A 19819-nucleotide genomic window follows, 5' to 3' on the forward strand; every position below is an offset into this window, starting at 1 on the left:
TAAAATAAGAAGACCTGTTACATTAACATAGTTAGAAAGCCTTTCCTTCTGGCTGCTTTCATAGGTGGCTCCAGGTTGGACCCTGCAGGCTCCTTTGTCCCAACCAACACCAAACAGGCTCTGTCCAACATGCTACAGCGACGCTCGGGTGCCATGATGCAGCCGCCTTCTCTTCATGCAATCACATCGCAGCAGCAGTTGATACAGATGAAGCTTCTGCAGCAGCAGCAGCAACAGCGGCTTCTCAGGCAAGCCCAGACTCGGCCTTTCCAACAGGTTTGTCCAGACCCAGCAATGGAGTCCTTTGCATTTCATTGCCTCCACTAGCTTGGGATAAGTTTGGGGTATGTGGCATATTCTTCCTGTGTTTATATCTCTATATCTTTGTGTGAGTGCAGGTCTCTCTCTCTCTCTCTTTCTCTCTCTCTCTCTCTTACAGGCTTATAAATAACTCCATTGTGTTTTACTGTTATCATTGATCAAATAAGAATTTGATATGTCTTAGGTTTATTAAAAAGCATGCCTCAAAACAAAAAGAAGGGCTGATGACTTTCTGGTTAATTAGAAGAGGCAGGCCTTTTATCCTTGAGGTGACCTTCTCTGAGTGCTCATTTTCTATTATAATTACCACCATATTCTGTACTACCTTTACCTCTTGTTTCATATATTATTTTTAAACTTATTACTGTGAGGGAGCCCTGATGTTTCTTAGGTTTTCTCCGATAGTGCCCTGCCTTTACTCTTTAAGTGTATATTTAATAAAGCCTAGAGCAGATAATAAATTATAAACAACAGTCAGGATCTGAATGCATACAATTTAATTTTTGATTTTTATTTCTGTTTTTGTGCCCTGTAACCCAGTTTTCTTTATAAAATGCAGTAATCATGTTTAAGAAAACATCAGCATTTAGTATAAACTCCTGAAAAACCTATGCGTCCTTATAAATACATTAAAGTGTGAGGTGAGAATGGGGAGTTCTTTTTCTGGTTTCTGTATACTTGTATTTTCTAGCTTTTCTAAAATGATCATGCACTATTTTGATAATAATAGCTAACACTAATGGAGCACTTACTATATGCCAAAACATTTCTAGGCATTTTAAATGTATTAGCTATCTTAGATCCCAGGGTAACTCTATGAATAAGGTACTTTCCTGATCCTCAAATGGAAATAGCCAATCTGTAAGGATATCCTGCTCTAAGGATATTTAGAAAAACACTCACAGTGTTTTCAACATAGCAAGAAATTCAAATGCTTTAAAAAATGTTCTTTGTCTTTTGGATAACTTTCTAGGCATATCTCCATTGTGTAACTTACAGCACTCCTGTGTTAGGGCCACTTAGTGATTTTGGTGGGTGGTGATGGTGAGATTAGTCATCCATTCTTAAAAATGGTTCTTTTTTTACTTGAATTATAAGGACAAGAGAGAAGAAACTAATTGAACTGTGTAATAATGCAGGCAACAGTCATCACGTACTTGTCTCTCCCTGACCTCTAGTGATTGCTTTAGCTCCCTGTCAGAAAAGATGGGCCTAAACTGCTGCTTGTACATAAATGATGAAACAATTGATTAAAATATCAAATTAATCTGCCTAAATAAGCAACATGTTTGGAGCCATTTAAAACCTCATTGGGATTTTTAACTCTTTTTGGGAATGAGCAAAAATAGAATTATACTATTGCTTCAGATCATTTTTGAGTTAAAAAATTTCACTAGCAGTTGAAAAACCATCCCACAAGAATGAATTTAGCCTTCTTTTAAAGTGATAAAGCCTAGGACCAGGTGCGGTAGCTCATGCCTATAATCCCAGCACTTTGGGAGGTTGAGGCGGGTGGATCACTTGAGGCCAGGAGTTCAAGATCAGCCCTGCCAACATGGTAAAACCTTGCCTCTACTAAAAAAAAAAAAAAAAAAAAAATTAGTCGGACATGGTGGAGCATGCCTGTAGTCCCAGCTACTTTGGAGGCTGAGGCAGGGAAATTGCTTGAACCCGGGAGGTGGAGGTTGCAGTGTGCTGGGATCACATGCAAAATATATGTTACAATATATGAAATTTATTATGGAGAAGAAATCTGGCTTAAAGTTTAGTGATAGCTTAGTAGTTTGGATTGTTATTCAATGTCAGTTTGAAATTATTGATTCTTGGCCTGTAAAAATAAATACTATTATGGATAGGATGCTAATGGTGAAGGCATAAATAATGGCTAGTTTTACATAATGTGGGTACAAGAGGTTTTTGTCGGGATTAATTTAAGTAATTATGGTGGGTGCTAGTAGGGGGATCAGTATTATTAGAGTGATGGAGGAGTGCATTTTTACTTTTATTTGGAGTTGCACCAATGTTTTTGGCTCCTAAGACCAATGGATAACTACTATCCTTTAAAAGTTGAGAAAGCAAAGCTGTTGGGCTTGGGGGCATGAGTTAGCAGTTCTTGTATACTTTCTTGGTAGTTAAGAAGTTACAATCTTCTATTATTAGATTCACAATCTAATGTTTTGGTTAAACTATAGCTACAGGGTGTTAGCCCTATAACCATCTTGGGGTCTAAGGTGAGGAGGAGGATTGGTGCCATATGTATTAGTATTAGTGTATTTTCTCATGTAAATAGAGGTCTTACATTGCTAGTACTATATGTTAATGGCCCTTGCTGTGTTGAAGTAAATATATATAGTGAGTATAGAGCTGTAATTAGTATATTGAAACCTGTAAATACAATGGTAAAGTTGGATCAAGAGAAGGAGGCTAAGATTTTAAGAAGCTACCAGGTTAATAGTTGGGGGCAAGGTGAGATTGGCAAGGTTTGCTAGAAGTTATCAGAGAGCCAGGAGTGGGAATAGTGTTTGGAGGCCTCAGGTGAATATTATAGTTCGGCTGTGAATTCGTTCGTAATTTGAGTTTGCCAGGCAGAGTAGTAGAGATGAAGCAAATCCATGGGCAATTATTAGGATTATTGCGCCAGTAAAGCTCAGGGAGTTTGAATGAGGATAGCTAAGATAATGAGTACTATATGGCTAACGGAAGAGTAGGCGATGAGTGATTTTAGGTCCGCTTGTCGTAAGCAGATAGAACTTGTTATAACTATATCTCATAGAGATAAAATCAGGAAAGGGTTACTTACTTTTTCTGTTAGGGGATTAAGGATGGGGTAACTCGTATCATGCCGTAGCCACCCAGTTTTAGCAGGACTGCTGCAAGTACTATTGAGCCAGCAATTGGGGCTTCGACATGGGCTTTGGGTAGTCATAGACGAAGTCCGTACAGGGGTATTTTGACTATAAAGGCTATTATACACCCTAACCATATAACATTATTAGTTCAGGAGAGTAATAGTTCTTTGGTATTAACTGTTACTACTAGGATATTTAAGGATCCTAAGCTGCTTAAGTGATAGAGGAGTGTAATAAGTAGTGGAAGAGATCCTGCTAGTGTGTAGAATAAGAAGTGTGAGCCAGCATTGAGGCGCTCTGGTTGATACCGCCAGTGGGTGATAATAACTAGGGTGGGGATTAGGGTAGTTTCAAACAGGATATAAAATAGGATTAGTTCTGTAGCTGTAAATGTTATGTTTAGGGAGATTTGTAAGAAAATTAATATTGAGATATATAGTTTTTTTCGTGGGAGGGAATTGTTGTAGAGGTGCTGTTGTGTTGTTAAGATCATTAGTGGTAATAGGTTTTTAGGGTTAGGAGAGGTGATGTTAATGGGTCTGAGAAGAAAGTAGTGATAAATTACATGAACTATTTGGTAGATATAGGAGTATAAGGGTAAAAGCACTAATTAATAAGCTGCAGGTTATTATATTAATTGATATTATATGGCTCTTTGAAAGTCATATTGGAAATATCATGATTGTTGGTAGGATAATTTTTAACATTGAAGTAGATTTAAATTTTGCACATAATCTAAGCCATATAGATTAGAAATTAAATAAGGCTAAACCTATACTGCAGCTTCGCATGTGGCGAATACTAGTAGAATAATAGGTATTATACATATTAATATTAGGTATATATTTAAGGTTGTGAGTGTTGCTATAATGAACAGTGATAATATTATGCCTTCCAAACATAGTAGAGATGATATTAGGTGAGATCTATAGATTAATAATCCTAGTAAAGATATATGCTAGTACGGTATTAATGTAGATGAAAGGCACTTTGGTATATATGATTTATCATAATCTAATGAGTCGAAATCATTTGTTTTGATTAAACTACATACCAACTCAATTCAAGCTAATCCCTTTTGGGTTCATTTGTAGGCTAACCTTTGTGCAAAAATAATAAGTAGAACTAGAATTATATTGATGGTTAGTATTATGTTATTTGTTTGGGTTGCTCATGGCAGGGGTAGTAGTAGGGCGATCTCTAGATCAAAAAGAAGAAATGTGATAGCGACTAGGAAAAATTTTATAGAAAAAGGCAGATGGGCAGAGGTTGTAGGGTCAAATCCACATTCGTAGGAGTTATATTTTTCTGCATATAAATTTAATTGTGGTATTCAAAATGTAATGGTAATTAATAGTAAGGCTAGTAGAATATTAGTTATTAGGATTAGTGCTAGATTAATTATTCTCTCTTGAGCTTATCGAGGCCTATTGATTGGAAGTCAGTGGTACTGTTTATGCTAAGAGAATAGGATCCTCATCAGTAGATAGAAATATAGAGGAATAGTCATACTACATCTACGAAATGTCAGTATCATGCGACGGCTTCAAAACCGAAACAGTGGTTGGATGTGAAATGATATAGTTGTTGGCGAATATAGCATGGGGCAAGGAAAGTGGTTCCAGTGATAACGTGGAGGCCATGGAAGCCTGTAGCTGTGAAGAATGTGGAGCCGTAAATTCTGTCAGAAATAATAAAGGAAGTTTCAAAGTACTCTGATATTTGTAGATAGGTAAAGTAGATTCCTAGTGCGATAGTTATGGATAGTGCTTGAGCTGATTCTTCTCAGTCAGCTTCTATTAGGCTATGATGTGCTCAAGTAATTGTGACTCCTGATGTGAGTAGGACAGCTGTATTTAAAAGTGGTACTTCCATTGGATTAAGGGGGAAGATACCTGTAGAAGGTCAATGTCCTCCTGTTTGTGGGGTTGGTGCTAAACTAGAGTGATAGAATGCTCAGAAGAAACCAGTGAAAAAGAAGACTTCTGAAATGATAAATAGGATTATTCCATATTGTAGACCTTTTTGAACAGGTATAGTGTGATGGCCTTGATATGTGCTTTCTCGTACTACATCACATCATCATTGAAATATTGTTATTGCACTAGCTAATAATCCTGCAGTAAGGAGGAGGGTATAGTGGAAATGGAATCATGTAATTAGGCCGGAGGTTAATAGAAAAGCTCATAGGGCTCCTGTTAGTGGTCAGGGACTTGGGTTGACTATGTGATAAGCGTGTGTTTGGTGTGTCATTATGAATTATCATGTAGGTAGAGGCTCACTAGAAGTGTGAAAACATAGGCTTGGATTAGAGCCACACCTAATTCGAGGGTGATTAATAAAATGGTAACGATAATAGTAATTACAGAAGAGGAGAGATAGATAGATAGAAGAGTTAGTGCAGTATCTCCGAGTAGATGTATTATTAATAGGTGGCCTGCTGTGATGTTGGTTGTTAGTCATACGGCTAGTGCTACTGGTTGAATAAAAAGGCTAATTGTTTCAATAATAATTAATATAGGAATAAGAGGGTTAGGTGTTCCTTGAGGTAGGAAATGGGCAAGGGATGCTTTTGTTTTAAATCGAAGTCCTATGAGCACAGTTGCTGCTCACAGATTGCTATACCTAGATTTATTGATAGTTGAGTAGTGGGTGTAAATGCATAGGGTGTAAGCCCAAGAAGTTTGTTTAGGGCGATGAAGGTAATTAGAGCTAGAAGTATAAGGGATCAGGTTCGTCCTTTAATGGAATGAGCTATTATTATTTGTTTTAGTGTAAGTTGAATTAGTCATTGTTGAAGGGGGGAAAATCGGTTATTGGTTAGGTTGTTAGAGGGTATAATTAGTGTAGTGGGAAATAAAATAATTAATACTACTAGGGGGATTCCTAAGATTATCTGGATACTGAAGGAGGTAAATAGATTTTGGTTCATTTTAGTTCTCAAGTTGTTTTATGTTTTTGTGTTTTAGTTAATTTTGATGGTAGAGTAATGTGGAAAGTAAAATTCAGTATTTTTAGTTGAATAATATAAAAGAGGGTTACAACTATTGATAGAATCACCATTGGTCATGGTGAAATATCTAGTTGAGGCATTCACTGTAGAGAGAGGTGTTCTCTCAGTCTTTAACTTAAAAGGTTAATGCTAGGTAGCTTTACAGTGATATATGATATATAAGTATGAGGCTCATACTTCGAAATCTTGGAAATAAATAAATTCTAGGACAATAGGTATGAAGTTGTGATTTGATCCGCAAATTTCTGAGCATTGCCCATAAAATAGTCCTGGTCGTATGGAAGCTAGTATGGCTTGGTTTAAGCGTCCTGGATTGCATCTGTTTTAATGCCTAGCGATGGAACGGCTCATGAGTGTAAGATGTCTTGTGATGAAATTAGCATATGAATATCTGCTTCTATCGGTAGAGTTGTTCGATTATCTACTTCAAGAAGTCGGAATTCGCCGGGTTCAAGGAAGTAGGTTGGTATAATATAAGAGTCAAAGGCTAGGTCTTCGTAGTCTGAATATTCATAGCTTCAGCATCATTGGTGTCCAGTTGCTTTAAGGGTTAAGTAGGGTTTATTAAATTTGTCTGTTATATATAAAATACGTAGGGATGGAAGAGCAATTATAATAAGAATGATCGCGGGTAGGATGGTTCAGATTATTTCGATTTCTTGAGCATTTATAGTGCTAGTATGAGTTAATTTTGTAGTAAGTGTTAGGGAAATAACGTATAGGACTAGTGAGCTAATTAGGAAAATAATTATAAGGGCATGATCATGAAAGGCAATAAGTTCTTCTATAATGGGAGATGTAGCGTTTTGTAGGCCTAGTTGAGCTGGTGTTGCCACTAAGATATATAGATTTTTGGTCTATAACTTTGACAAAGTTATGTAATTATTTTACTAACATCTTATTGAAAAAGTCATAGGATCTATGGGATTGGCTTGAAACCAATTTTTGGGGGTTCAAATCCTTCCTTTTTCGTTTAGAGCTTTTACATAAGTAGACTCTTCAAATGTGTGATAAGGAGGGGGGCAGCCGTAGAGCCATTCTAGGTTGGTAGATATTTGCTCAATGCTTAAAACTTTTCCTTTTGAGGAGAAGGCTTCTCAGATTATAAAAATTATTAGAATAACTGCTGTCAGTGAGATAAATGAGCCTACGGATGAGACAATATTTCACATAGTGTACGCATCGGGGTAATCTGAATATCGTCGAGGCATTCCGGATAGGCCAATAAAGTGCTGTGGAAAGAAAGTTATGTTTACGCCCACAAATATATAAAAAATGAATTTTAGCATAAGTTTGGTCAAGTGTATAACCTGAGAATAGTGGGAAGCAGTGAATAAAGCCCCCTATAATAGCAAATACTGCTCCTATTGATAAAACATATGGAAATAGGCTACTACGTAGTACGTGTCATGTAGGACAATGTCTAATGATGAGTTGGCTAATACAATTCCTGTTAGCCCACCTACGGTGAAAAGAAAGATAAAACCCAGAGCTCATAGTATCTCAGGAGATCATTTAATATTACCACCATGTAGCGTAGCTAGTCAACTAAAGACTTCTACTCCAGTAGGGATGGCAATGATTATGGTAGCTGATGTGAAGTATGCGCGTGTATCTACATCTATACCTACTGTGAATATATGGTGGGCTCATATGATGAAGCCTAGAAAGCCAATAGATATTATAGCTCAGACTATTCCTATATATCCGAATGGTTCTTTTTTGTTAGAATAATATGTTACAATATGTGAAATTTATTATGGAGAAGAAAATATGTTGTTATTTTACTTACTTATTAATATAAGTAAGTAAAGTAAAACTTGCTACTTTATTTTTTCATATCTACTTTTTTATCACAAGGCTTAGTTTTTCTTATTTATAGCCCACTTTCAAACTGTTGCTGCCAGATTTAGCTTTGACTCACTGTTAAGTGGTTCCTAGCATTGAGGGAAAACCCACTGGATCATTTATGGGTAAATATACCTATCCTTAAAAGGTTCACTTCCTGATAGAAGCCATGACAAAGGATTTCAGCAAGCATTTAATTGAATAATTTACATGTAACCAAAGATATCCTTGCATATTTGGAGAAGTGTACCCGGATGACACTATCGCTTTGCTTTCTCATACCAAAAGTACCTGGCCCTGTACTTTTGTACCACCTGTTGTTGTACTGCTTGTACCAATGGGAATTAATTGTTAGTTCATTCTTTTTCTGATTCTTTTGTGCTAATTCCATCACAGTGCTGGATTTTTTCTTTATTCTTCTCTTTTTAAACTTTTAAGACCAGAAATGCCTTCTTCAAATAGTAAAAGCTCAACTGCATAATTGTGATGGTACAGTATTCAATTCTTCATCTCAGACTCACTTCATATGAAGTGTTGAAACTTAACTTTGGAATCTCTAAAGGGCTTTCACAAGTAAGATATGTCTTTTTCTCTCTTATCTTTCTTCAAGTGTTAGATAATTGAGGAAAATAGTATTCTTAAAGGAAGATCAATGCATACATTGTACAGTCACAGGGACAGTGATCCTGTAATACATGGAGCTAATGAGATTTGCATGTAGCATCTGCCATAGTACCTCTACTTAGGAGGGTCTGAGGAAATGTTAGTGCCTTTCCTCTCTCTTAATAGATCATATATAAGCTATTAATATACCTGGAATTTAGCTAAATGTTGTGTTATGGCAGAAAAAATTTCTCCTTGTGAAAATCCTTCAAAATCTAGAGACAGAATTATATGGAATGTAAACAACATTGATCAATTGTATATGTTACTGGGCACAACTATTTGCTTTTCTAATAAGTACTGACCATTTCATGGTATGGCAGGAAAATTTTCTCAGGTCACTCACCTACATATGATATGAATTTCTCTAGCTACATAACAATTAGTAATATAGTTATTGTTTTCATTTTTTGGTTTCTTGTAGAGAAAAGTAAGTAGATATATTTTTACCCATATCCTAGTAATTTTCTTATTTCAGAGGTCCATTTTCTTAAACATAACAAACATATTAGAGAATTTCCATTTATCATAACCTTCGAAACTGATTTTGGAATTCAGCAGGTGCTTTTACAGGTTGATGAGTTTCTCCAGATTTTGGATGTGACTGCTTCCTAGGACAGTTGTCTAGTAATCCATTGGTTACCCCTTTTTCTTAGGAGGTCAAACACTAGGATGTATACTATTTTGTATCATTCTTTCATCTGCTAAGCACACGGTACAAATCTATGAGCTGTGTATCAAATAAATAATGCAAGATTTGAGCAGTGGTTTTCAGGAGGCTAAAGTTTCTTAGTAGCCTTAATTCTCAGCAGTCTGCTTTCTATCCAGACACCCATCTCATAGCTTTCTTTCCCAGTGCTTCCAGAAACTGACCCTTCCAGTGATGTCTGCTATGGTTGTTTTGGAAACCTAAATGGGAAAGGTAAACATAAATTCCTGAACTCTGGTTATATCTAAGACCTTACATAGTCCCCTTATTCTCTTCCCTTCTAGTTGGGAGAAATTGGCATATGCAGAAACCATCCAGCCTTCAGTGATACACAGTGAAAACTGGAATTCCATAAATAACCCTCTAGTTCCACTGCAGAGATTGTACACGAGCTTCAGTCAGTCATGGAATTTTCTGTCATGGATTGTTTTATATTTCCTCAGGAATGTGTTAAGACAGTGTTTAACACAGTACCAAGACAACAAGTGCTAAATGGCATGGATATTAACTATTCTTAATGAGATTATTTGATGTAATGATTGTTATAATTGAGTATATTTTCCTATAGCTTTAGTGCATGTGGACATGCAAAAAGATGTTTTGGCAACAAACCTGTTTTCATTCTTCTTAGTTACAGTCTTCATCTAGGAAAGTACAGTAGTCCCATCACCCTACTTATCCACAGGGAATATGTTCCAAGACCTTCAGTGGTTGCTGAAACTATGGAGAACCAAACCTGATATGGACCATGTTTTTTCCTAGGTATAGGTAACTATAGGATAAAATTCAATTGATAAATTAGGCTCAGTAAGATAATAACAATAACTAATAGTAAAATAAAACAATTATATTATAACAAACATGTAAATGCCATCTTTTTCAAAATCCCTTATTGTGCTATACTCACCTATTTTCGGCCTGTGGTTTTCTGTAGGTAATTGAAACTGTGGGAAGTGAAACCACAGAGAAGTGGTGACTACCGTAAAAAACAAAATGAAACAAAAGATCCATTTCTGTATTTAGATGGTACTCAGGATACTGGTTACACTGCCTTTCTGTGCCTCAGAGTCTCATCTATAAAATGGAGCTAATACAATATTGTACTTACTTTATAGGGTAGTTGTAAAGTTAATGGTTTAGTATGTGTAAAACAGCCCTTAGAACAACAGATGGCTCATAGTAAGTGCTCAAAAAGTGTTAGATGTCATACTTATTGTTGCTGCTTATTAGTATTTTTATGGTTTATTTCCAAAGAAATTCAATTCCCATAAAATATTATTTTCTTAAATATGTTAAGCTTTAAAATAAAAGCATATCAAATGATTTACTTGTACAATTACATAAATTGCCATTAATAGGATTGATTTAATCCTCGTTTGCTTAGTGGTCACCAATAGAACAAACTCATAAAAAGGAATGTTGTTTTGTTATCCTAATTGGAGTGGTGTGTTTTTGTTCTTTAAATTCTGTAATACTTGAGAGGCTTATTCCAATTTCAGCGTTAAAAGTATCACTTTATTTTATTTTCCACATACTCTGTTAGAACCATCACAGAATATAGAATATTGGTTACAATACAATATAACCAATATTTAATTATTTCGCACTTATTCCTTTCTTATTATACTTGGTATTTTTCTTTTGACAGCAGGAACTTTCTTTCATCTTACCTCACCATACCCCGCACCATATCAATCATCTAGTGAAGGGGCTTGCAGAAGGAATCTTAAGGAACTTTCTTTTTTCTTTTCTTTTTTTTTTTTGAGACAGGGTCTCACTTTGTTGCCCAGACTGGGGTGCAGTGACGCAAATCTCGGCTCACTGCAACCTCTGCCTCCAGTTCAAGCAATTCTCTTGCCTCAGCCTCCCAAGTAGCTGGGGCTACAGTCACTCACCACCACACCCAGCTAATTTTTGTATTTGTACTAGAGACAGGGTTTCACCATGTTGGTCAGGCTGATCTCCTGACTTCCGGTGATCCACCCACCTGGGCTTCCCAAAGTGCTGGGATTACAGGCATGAGCCACTGCACCCAGTCTTAAGGAACTTTCATACCCCTCACAATATCAATCATCTAGGGAAGGGGCTTGCAGAAGGAATCTTAAGTTTTGACCCAGGAAAAAACTTTATGCCTCGATTTATGGCGTTGCTTTATCCTGATTTTTCGCTTTCAATATACTAAATGATTTTATTGTTCTTTGTAATAATTGCAGACAACGTATTTTCAAGAGTCCAAAGAAGGAGAGACAGACGATATGTTTAACTTGAATTGATTCAGACAAATTGGTTAAAAAATGGTTATAGGCTCCATCCAGGATTTCATAAGGATTTGTTATGACAGAAAAGAGGAAGATTTCTGACAGAGGACAGAAATGTGTGCCCAGTTATAGCTAGTACATGTAGCGACTTGTAAAGAGGTTAGGTTATCTAGCATGGAGGAAGCCCCATCATTTGTGTATACAAATCAAGGAAATAGGTAACTTTAGAAAGGAAGGATGACTGAGTCAGAACCTCCCAGAGCTCTTAGTTCTTTGGCAAAAATGAATCTGTGACTTCATGGGAACGTGCTCTTGGATTAACGAGACCTGGTTAAGTCCAGCAATTACCCTTTGTTTGGTAATTGGTCTCCGACCCTAAGGATATGGTATTACCTTGAAATATGTTTATTTTATCTCTCCCTCCCACTCACTTTTTAATGGTATATGTATTTCAAACATATAGACAAGAATAGAAAATAATGTAATAATCACTAACGTACTACCACCTAGCTTTATTAAATAATATTCTTTCATAATACTCTAGATTATTTTTTAAATAAGACATTACAAATGTGGAGGAATCTTCTTGTATCTTCTTTCATTTCCCTTTCTTCCTCTAAAGTGGAAATCCCCATCATGAACGTAGTGTTTTATTTTCTTATGCATGTTTTTATGTTTTTAATATATATGCTTGCACCTATCAGCATAAACATTGTACAATATTACTTTGTAGATTTGAAATGTGATGTAAATGCTCTCACACATGTGTTGTATTGTTTTGCACCTTACTTTTTTGTAGCTAATATTTTAATTATTTTTACTTTGTTTCATGTAGTTATATTCATTCATTTATCCTTTTGGATGCTATTTCATTATGAATATTAATATGTTATTTATTCACTCTCCTATTGACAATCATTTAAGTTATTCAAGTTTTTTTTTTTTAACTGTTAACAGTGCTACAGTAAATATTCTTACACATTTCTTCTATACATGTAGAAAGTTTTAGGGTATATGCACCAGAACATGGAAATGTTGATTCAGTTTTGAAAGTGCTGGTGATTCCTCTTAGAATAGTAATGAGCATTTTTCTTTTTCCATATTCTCACCAATCCTTGGTATTATCAGACCGTATTTTTCTCAATCAGTGTAGGTGAAATGTTGTATTGTGACATCTTAATTTGCATTTACCTGATTACCTGTGAGTTTATCCATTTTTCATAACTTGACTAGCTATTCAAGTTTTCCCTTTTGTAAATTTCCTGATCATATCAATATAGCATATTTCGAATTATATTCTCATTTTTAAATGGTAGGCAAAATAATCTTGTTAAAACATACCTTGAGTATTGATAATTAATATGTTTATTCAAAGAGTGTAATTAATATACCTGTCAATGACAAAAATGGACTTAGGAGAAGAAAATCACTGTACTGGTAAAGATGTCCTAAACCCCATCATTTTGGTTTTTGGGTAGAAAGCATGTCCAGGAAGGTTAGTGCCTCACTTATTATTTATATCTGATATTTCTCTGTTTATTCGAATGATGAGGAAGGTGCTGAGTTTATATGCTAAAATAATGATTAGGCAAATATGAGGAGCTAGGAGATAGTGCATGCAGCTTGATTTTTATGAGAGAGGGCAGAAGATTGGATAGAGGAGTGAGGAAATGAATCACTAATACTAGCATGGCAATTGGAGCTGAAGACCTATGTACAAATGCATTGAATTACATACCTATACGTAAAATTGTGAGACTAGATATTATTTTCCTGGGAAATTCCTCTTGTACTTTCTAATCCTCAGTATAGTAAAATGCTTTTTCTATTATTGGTGAAATTCTTTGCTTCATCTCTATCTCTAGAACTCAGTGAGCTCAGGGAAATTTTTAACATCTCAGTAATATATCCCTTGGAATTCGATTATATAAATGATTAAACAAGGGATTCATTTAGTTGAGAAATAGCAATTTTCCCCAGGTATTCAGTTGACTTTTCCTAAATCAGATTCTCTCTTAGTGTGCAAACAGTGGTGGCAGTATAAATTTTTGTTGTCTACCATGATTGGTTGAATGTATGGTTAACCTGATGTTCTCTTTTTACTTCCATTTACTGGGGATGGGGCTAATTACATCCTTCAATAACTGGCCTACTAACTTCTTCACTAAATGCCTTTTCTGCTTAATGTGACCCACATGTCCTGAGCTCCCCCACTGGCTCTAGGGTGGGAAGAACTCTAGCCTTCTGTTGCTCACATGGGGGTTCCAAAGCCCCTTAGTTGCAGCACATTTCGGTGTCTGATATCTCCTCTACTTTTATGTCACCATTTAACCTCCATGTTGTGCTATTCTATTATATAAATGTTACCATATTGTTTTTCAGTGTTGCAGTCTGTAGTGAAGTTGTTTGACTCATTAATTAATAAAAACCTTATAAGGCCTATGTTTTTAAGTCTTGACTTCCTGCAACATTGTTTTAAATGAAATATTTCATATGTATTTTCGCTATCTACGTCATCAGGCTAAAAAATCTTATCTGTATTGTCTGCCATTTTCTTGCTGTCCCCTTTCTGTAGGACTTCTGTAACTCTGCTGTCTCCCTTCTGGAAGACTTTGACAACATAATGGTAACACCCCTGCTGTCATTTCTTTTTCTTTCTTTTCTTTCTGTTTTTTTAAAATAAACTTTTATAGCATTGCCCTTGAACGTCAAAATGAGAAGCAGGTTTTTCCTATAGCTGGCAAAAATTATAGTCTTCATTTCACTGTTACTCACTTGGTTTATGTTTAAGACTGTAACACAGAATCATGAATGCATTGACCATGTTTAATTTAGTGATTTTTTTTTTTTCTGAAAGTGCCCCCCTTTGATCGCCTCATGATTTCCATCATATACATGTATGGTGTAGAAACCAATAGACATTCACGGCCTGGGCTTGGGAGCATAGACCAGTTTGTGCACCTTCATCTCAGTCCCAGTTTTGAACCTGTCTATTCCTGAGCTCTTGCTTCTCTCTGTGGTAATTTATATCATTAGTAGAGGAACGCATGGCATGCTAATTCATAGGCCAATGCAAGATAATGAAAACTGTGGTTATGAATCTTACCCTCTCATCACATCCCACTCACTGGCTATTCTGAAAATCTCAACAGAATGCATCATCTCTGTTTTCTTTCCAGGGTGGAGAAGATTTTTTTTGAGCATAGGTCTTGTGCATGCATGTCATAAGACTTCATCACTACTGCTTTGCCTGGGCTAGCTAAGAATGCATGTTTTGCATTAAATTACTTATAGATTTCTGTATCAGATAGCCAACCCACAACATAAACCCAAGAAGCATTAGAATAAAAAAGAGCACACATCTCACATGTGACTGTAAGTTAACTTGTTTCACTGCCAATTTAATGGGTAACATTATACATGATACAAATATGCTTAACTGCATATTCAAACTTTGAAAATATTTAGGTTATTTAATACTTGGTATATAGGCATTTTCTCCAGTAGTTATTTCAGCAAAGGAAAGCTTGGAAACTTTTCTGAAAAGACTCAACATTTCTTGACACTTTATGGTATTCAGGGAGCAGGTGAGGACTTTACTGAAAAACTTAAACTATCAAGTTCAAAAATGTTTTGGAGATAGCTTATGTTTGCTGTAGGGTATTGTTTATTATTCAGGTGATAATGTAATTCAGATAGAAAACAATTTGCATCAATCGCTGGTTTACTTTTTAAAAAATGTTTTTATTGACAACTATTTTGTTTATAAGTAAAGTCAAAAGAAGGTTCTGTGATTTCCGTATTAATTCAAATTAATGAAAGTGTGTATTTTTGCTATCCATTTTACCACTCTTATTTTTCTATAGTATTTTTGCTTTCTTAGGAAATTAATGAATATATATTCAATCAGTTGTTATAATTTATGGACGTGCTGATATCATAAAGTTTTATTACTGTATGGGACGTATTTGTTTTGGAATGAATCAGACTATTCTGGCAATTAGTTACTGTTCATTGATTTCCAACCAAGTTGTATTTGAGGTGAAAACTTTTTTTTTTTTTTTTTTTGAAATGGAGTCTCACACTGTTGCCCATGCTGGAGTGCAATGACACAATCTTGGCTCACTGTAACCTCTGCCTCCCAGGCTCACATGATTCTTCTGCCTCAGCCTCCTGAGTAGCTGGGATGATAGGCGCACACCACCACACCTGGCTAATTTTTTGTATTTTTTAATTGAGACGAGGTTTCACTATGTTGGCCAGACTGGTCTTGAAATCCTGACCTCTTGATCCTCCTGCATCAGCCTCCCAAAGTGCTGGGATTACAGGCATGAGCCACTGCACCTGGCCTTGGTGAAAACTTTTAAAAGTATCAAGCATAACTAGTCAACAAAACCTTTTATAATTATAGAATTTTCTCTCTCTGTTGTCTGCAATCAAAATAAACCAGTATGATGTGATGAACACAACTTCTGGTTCATACCATGTGTTGTTTTAGCCTAAGGCACTCAGTAACTTCCAAACTAGGAGTTACAAATGAAACCCTTTCTGCTAGGTGACTTGTAAAACATTACCACTGGTTTTTGTTATGTGCCTTTTATTACTTCTTTCAAAATCAGTATTTCCAGACACACAGTCACAAAATCTGACTGTGGTTTTTATAGATATGACTTGTTTCCCTACTTGTAATCCTTAAACACTACTGAAAAATTATTAAATAAGTATTTGCATCATTACTAATAAGTTGAGTAGATAGGAAACTCCTGATTCTGAAATGCTCTGATTATAATCCTTACTGATTGCTAATTGGAGGTGTAACAAGTCCTACTTGAGATCTTCACATTTTCTCATTTGACTGAGGGGGTAAGTTGCTAATACAGAAGAGGTTAAAGCACAGAAGAATAAAAATTATGTTTGAGGATCATTTATCAAAAATTTAAAACTTAATCAGATGCATTAATTTCAAATTATACAAAAAGCCTTTGAGTCGACGTCTCTTGGAGCTCACATACTTGTGTCTAGTTAAAAACACAGCAGTAAGAGAAAATTCTTATAAAGGTTAGGAAGATAGGTCAATATTGAACAGCACAGCTTCTTTAGAAGTTTTTTAAAAATGGAAATTTTAGAAAGTATTTATTTAATGTTATATTTTATTTATAGAGGTAAGCCCAAAGCAAAGTACATAAAAATGAATTAAAGAGACCTTGCGTAGGAATTTACCTCAGGTAGTAATGTAGAGATGGGCATATAATTATTAGGCTGTCCCAGTTCTCTGTAGATCATTCCCTTTCACATACAAGTCAGGTATCTGAGCCATGGAAGCTTAAGGAGGGAACAAGTATCTATTCTCTTACTGATAAGCTTCAGGTCACGTAGCACCTGGCTAGACACAACTATGCCATCAAAAACTATCTTCCTGCAGGCTGGATACAGTAGCTCATACCTGTAATTCCAACACTTTTGGAGGCCAAGGCAGGAGGATCTCTTGAGTCCAGGAATTTGAGGCCACAGTGAGATATGATCTTACCACTGCATTCCAGCCTTGGCAAAAAAAGTAAGGTGCTGTGTCTTTAAAAAAACAAAAAAAAACAAATAATGTTCCCAGACAGTCCTTTCCATGCATTAAAAAATATGAAGTTGGCCGGGCACAGTGGCTCACATGTGTGATCCCAGCACTTTGGGAGGCCAGGGTGGGTGGATTATAAGGTCAAGAGATCACCTTGGCCAACATGGTAAAACCCTGTCTCTACTAAAAGCACAAAAATTAGCTGGGCGTGGTGGCATATGCCTGTAGTCCCAGCTACTCGGAAGGCTGAGGCAGGAGAATCACTTGAACCTGGAGACAGAGGTTGCAGTGAGCTAAGATCAAATCACTGCACTCCAGCCTGGCAACAGAGGGAAACTCTGCCCCCCCCCCCCCAAATAAAAAAGTTAAAGTGGCCTCAGTTGTTTTGGTTGAGCAGAATGAATAGGGTGAAATTAAGTTACTCTCCAGATACTAATGCTGGCAGGAAGAAGAAATCATTAGAATGGTAGATGCCAAACATTAAATTTGAGTTTTCAAAAGATGGCGCTGACAACTATGAGGCAATTAGAAAGCACTTGGTAAAGTAATTGATGCTGAAATAGAAATCCTAATTTACCTCTGGATTTCCTGGTTGACAGATAAACTCAATTAAATCTTAGTTATTCTGTACAGATATTTACTGAGGACTTACTATATGTGCTAGGCACTAATTAAAAATAAAATAAAGCTTGAAAATTTTCAGAAATTAACAGATAACTAAAGTGACCAGATGTCCTGACTTGCCAGCCATGGTCTCACTTTGCCCTCTTGTCCTGGCTTGTCCTAGTTTGGATGATAGACATTAGACAGTCTCTTCTTGGATTAACGTGGCCAAACCCGTGCCCACCAATATTTAAAGATTTTACTAATTCTCAGTCTCTAGTTTCCTTGATTATTCTCAGATTGTGATTCTTGTTCAATATTTGTAAAATATTTCAAGTTATTAAAGAACTTATTTATTCTGTTCTCAACTGATTGAACTATTTCTACAAATTGAAATAATGTGTTTCTGGCATTATTCTGGGAAAAACAAAAGTAGGAATCCATTTCAATCTGGTAGGAGAGATTAGGATGTTTTCTTTTTAGAGCCACGTGATGATACAGCTATGCACAGCAAACCTGGGGAGTGCTAGTCAAATAGGAGTGTTTGTGATTTTCTCAGGTAAAATATTGCATATCCGAATTATTTTCTCTACTTAAGTAGTATGTTGGGACAAACTGGTGGTCAAGAGGGAACATAATATGTTCACATGTAAATAGTTCACCTTTAGACATAAATGGTTGACATGAATTTCAGAGTGTCAAAACTGTATTTCAGTTTGTATTCCTTTCTCATTTTAAAAGTATAGCACTTTTTTTCTGAATGTTTTGTGATTTTTTGAAATGTAGTATATTAGTTTTCAGTTTCTATTTTTTGTGTGTGTGATAGGGTCTCACTCTGGTGCCCAGGCTGGAGTGCAGTGGGACGATCTTGGCTCACTGCAACCTCTGCCTGTCAAGCTCAAGCAATCCTCTCACCTCAGTCTTCCAAGTAGCTGAGACTACAGGCACATGCCCCCACACCCAGCTAATTTTTTTTTTCTTTGTGTGTGTGTGTGTGTGTGTGTGTGTGTGTGTGGAGATGGAGTTTCACCATGTTGCCCAGGCTGGTCTCAAGCTCCTGTACTCAAGTGATTCACCCACCTCGGCCTTCCAAAGTGCTGAGATTACAGGCATGAGCCACGAGCCACTGCACCTACCTAGTTCCTATTTCTTAAATTCCCATGATCTCAACTAATATTTATCAGTAAGAGTGTCGCCCAAGAACTCATATATATACCTTATTAGTGTTCTAGTTCCCCCCCATCATATATGTCATAATGTGTTTCGTAAAGTTCTTCAATAAAAGCAAAGGAAGAGCAAAGAATTAGAAAACATCAGCTTTATGCATGCAGCTATCACAGATCACATCCTGCTTCCCACAAAGCCAAAAGAGGGCATGAGTGCTATAAACTACCTGTTGATCCCTAGATTCTAACACATATTTAATTAGTTAATTTTTCTGTTTTGTGAAAAGGTAACATGCATGTATTTGTCTCCACAAAGAAGCACAACAGTGTGTCTCGGGTCTTGTACAATGCTAGTGTCCAGAGTGGTCTTTAAGGATCTGGTTGATTTAATTATTCCTTGGCATAGTGTTTGGAGGATAAAGAGCCATTTGGATTCTTTGGGAAGAACAGTTTTAGGCTCCTGATGCCCATGTTGCTATGGTATGGGTTCTCACAGAGGAAGTTTGGGCTGTTTTTCTCTAAGCCAAGCAAATGGAGATACAGTTGTGTTTTTTAACAGATTAAAATGAGTGTCTTCACGATAGCCCACTCAGAAAGTAAGATTCTTATTGAAGCTTTTATGTATTTGTACCCTCAGAGGTACACTAAAAATTTATGTTTCATTCATATATAGATGGATTGTCACCTAAAGAGATGATGAAGCTTCATAAATGGCCCCATGATTCTTTATGGGGATCAGAAAAAGGATTCACCTGTCTCATGTATGCATTTGGTTTTGGTATCTCATTAAAAAGATTAATGGAGATTGTCCTTTTGGTTTCTT

General features: G+C 36.1%; 1 protein-coding gene and 1 long non-coding RNA gene across 6 annotated transcripts in view; one reads left to right on the top strand and one right to left on the bottom strand.

The window, feature by feature from the left end:
- Positions 1-19819, top strand: part of MED12L (mediator complex subunit 12L) — a 363255-nt gene that overhangs the window by 321792 nt on the left and 21644 nt on the right. For 3 of the 5 annotated variants that reach the window (XM_037736428.1, XM_037736429.1, XM_037736430.1), the window contains 2 exons: positions 65-276; positions 14237-14287. In XM_037736428.1, the coding sequence (XP_037592356.1) occupies positions 65-276; positions 14237-14287 (263 nt within the window). The remainder of the gene's footprint in view (positions 1-64; positions 277-14236; positions 14288-19819) is intronic. The other 2 variants (XM_017522838.2, XM_017522841.2) reach the window with 1 other exon arrangement.
- On the bottom strand, positions 6554-18548 carry LOC119470247. Its single transcript, XR_005199128.1, has 3 exons — positions 18536-18548; positions 17041-17044; positions 6554-6858 (listed from the first exon to the last, which is right to left on the bottom strand). It is a non-coding gene; the product is annotated as an uncharacterized LOC119470247 (long non-coding RNA).

The sequence above is a fragment of the Cebus imitator genome, unplaced genomic scaffold (genome assembly GCF_001604975.1).
Source record: "Cebus imitator isolate Cc_AM_T3 unplaced genomic scaffold, Cebus_imitator-1.0 Scaffold25, whole genome shotgun sequence".
Taxonomy (NCBI): Eukaryota; Metazoa; Chordata; class Mammalia; order Primates; family Cebidae; genus Cebus; species Cebus imitator.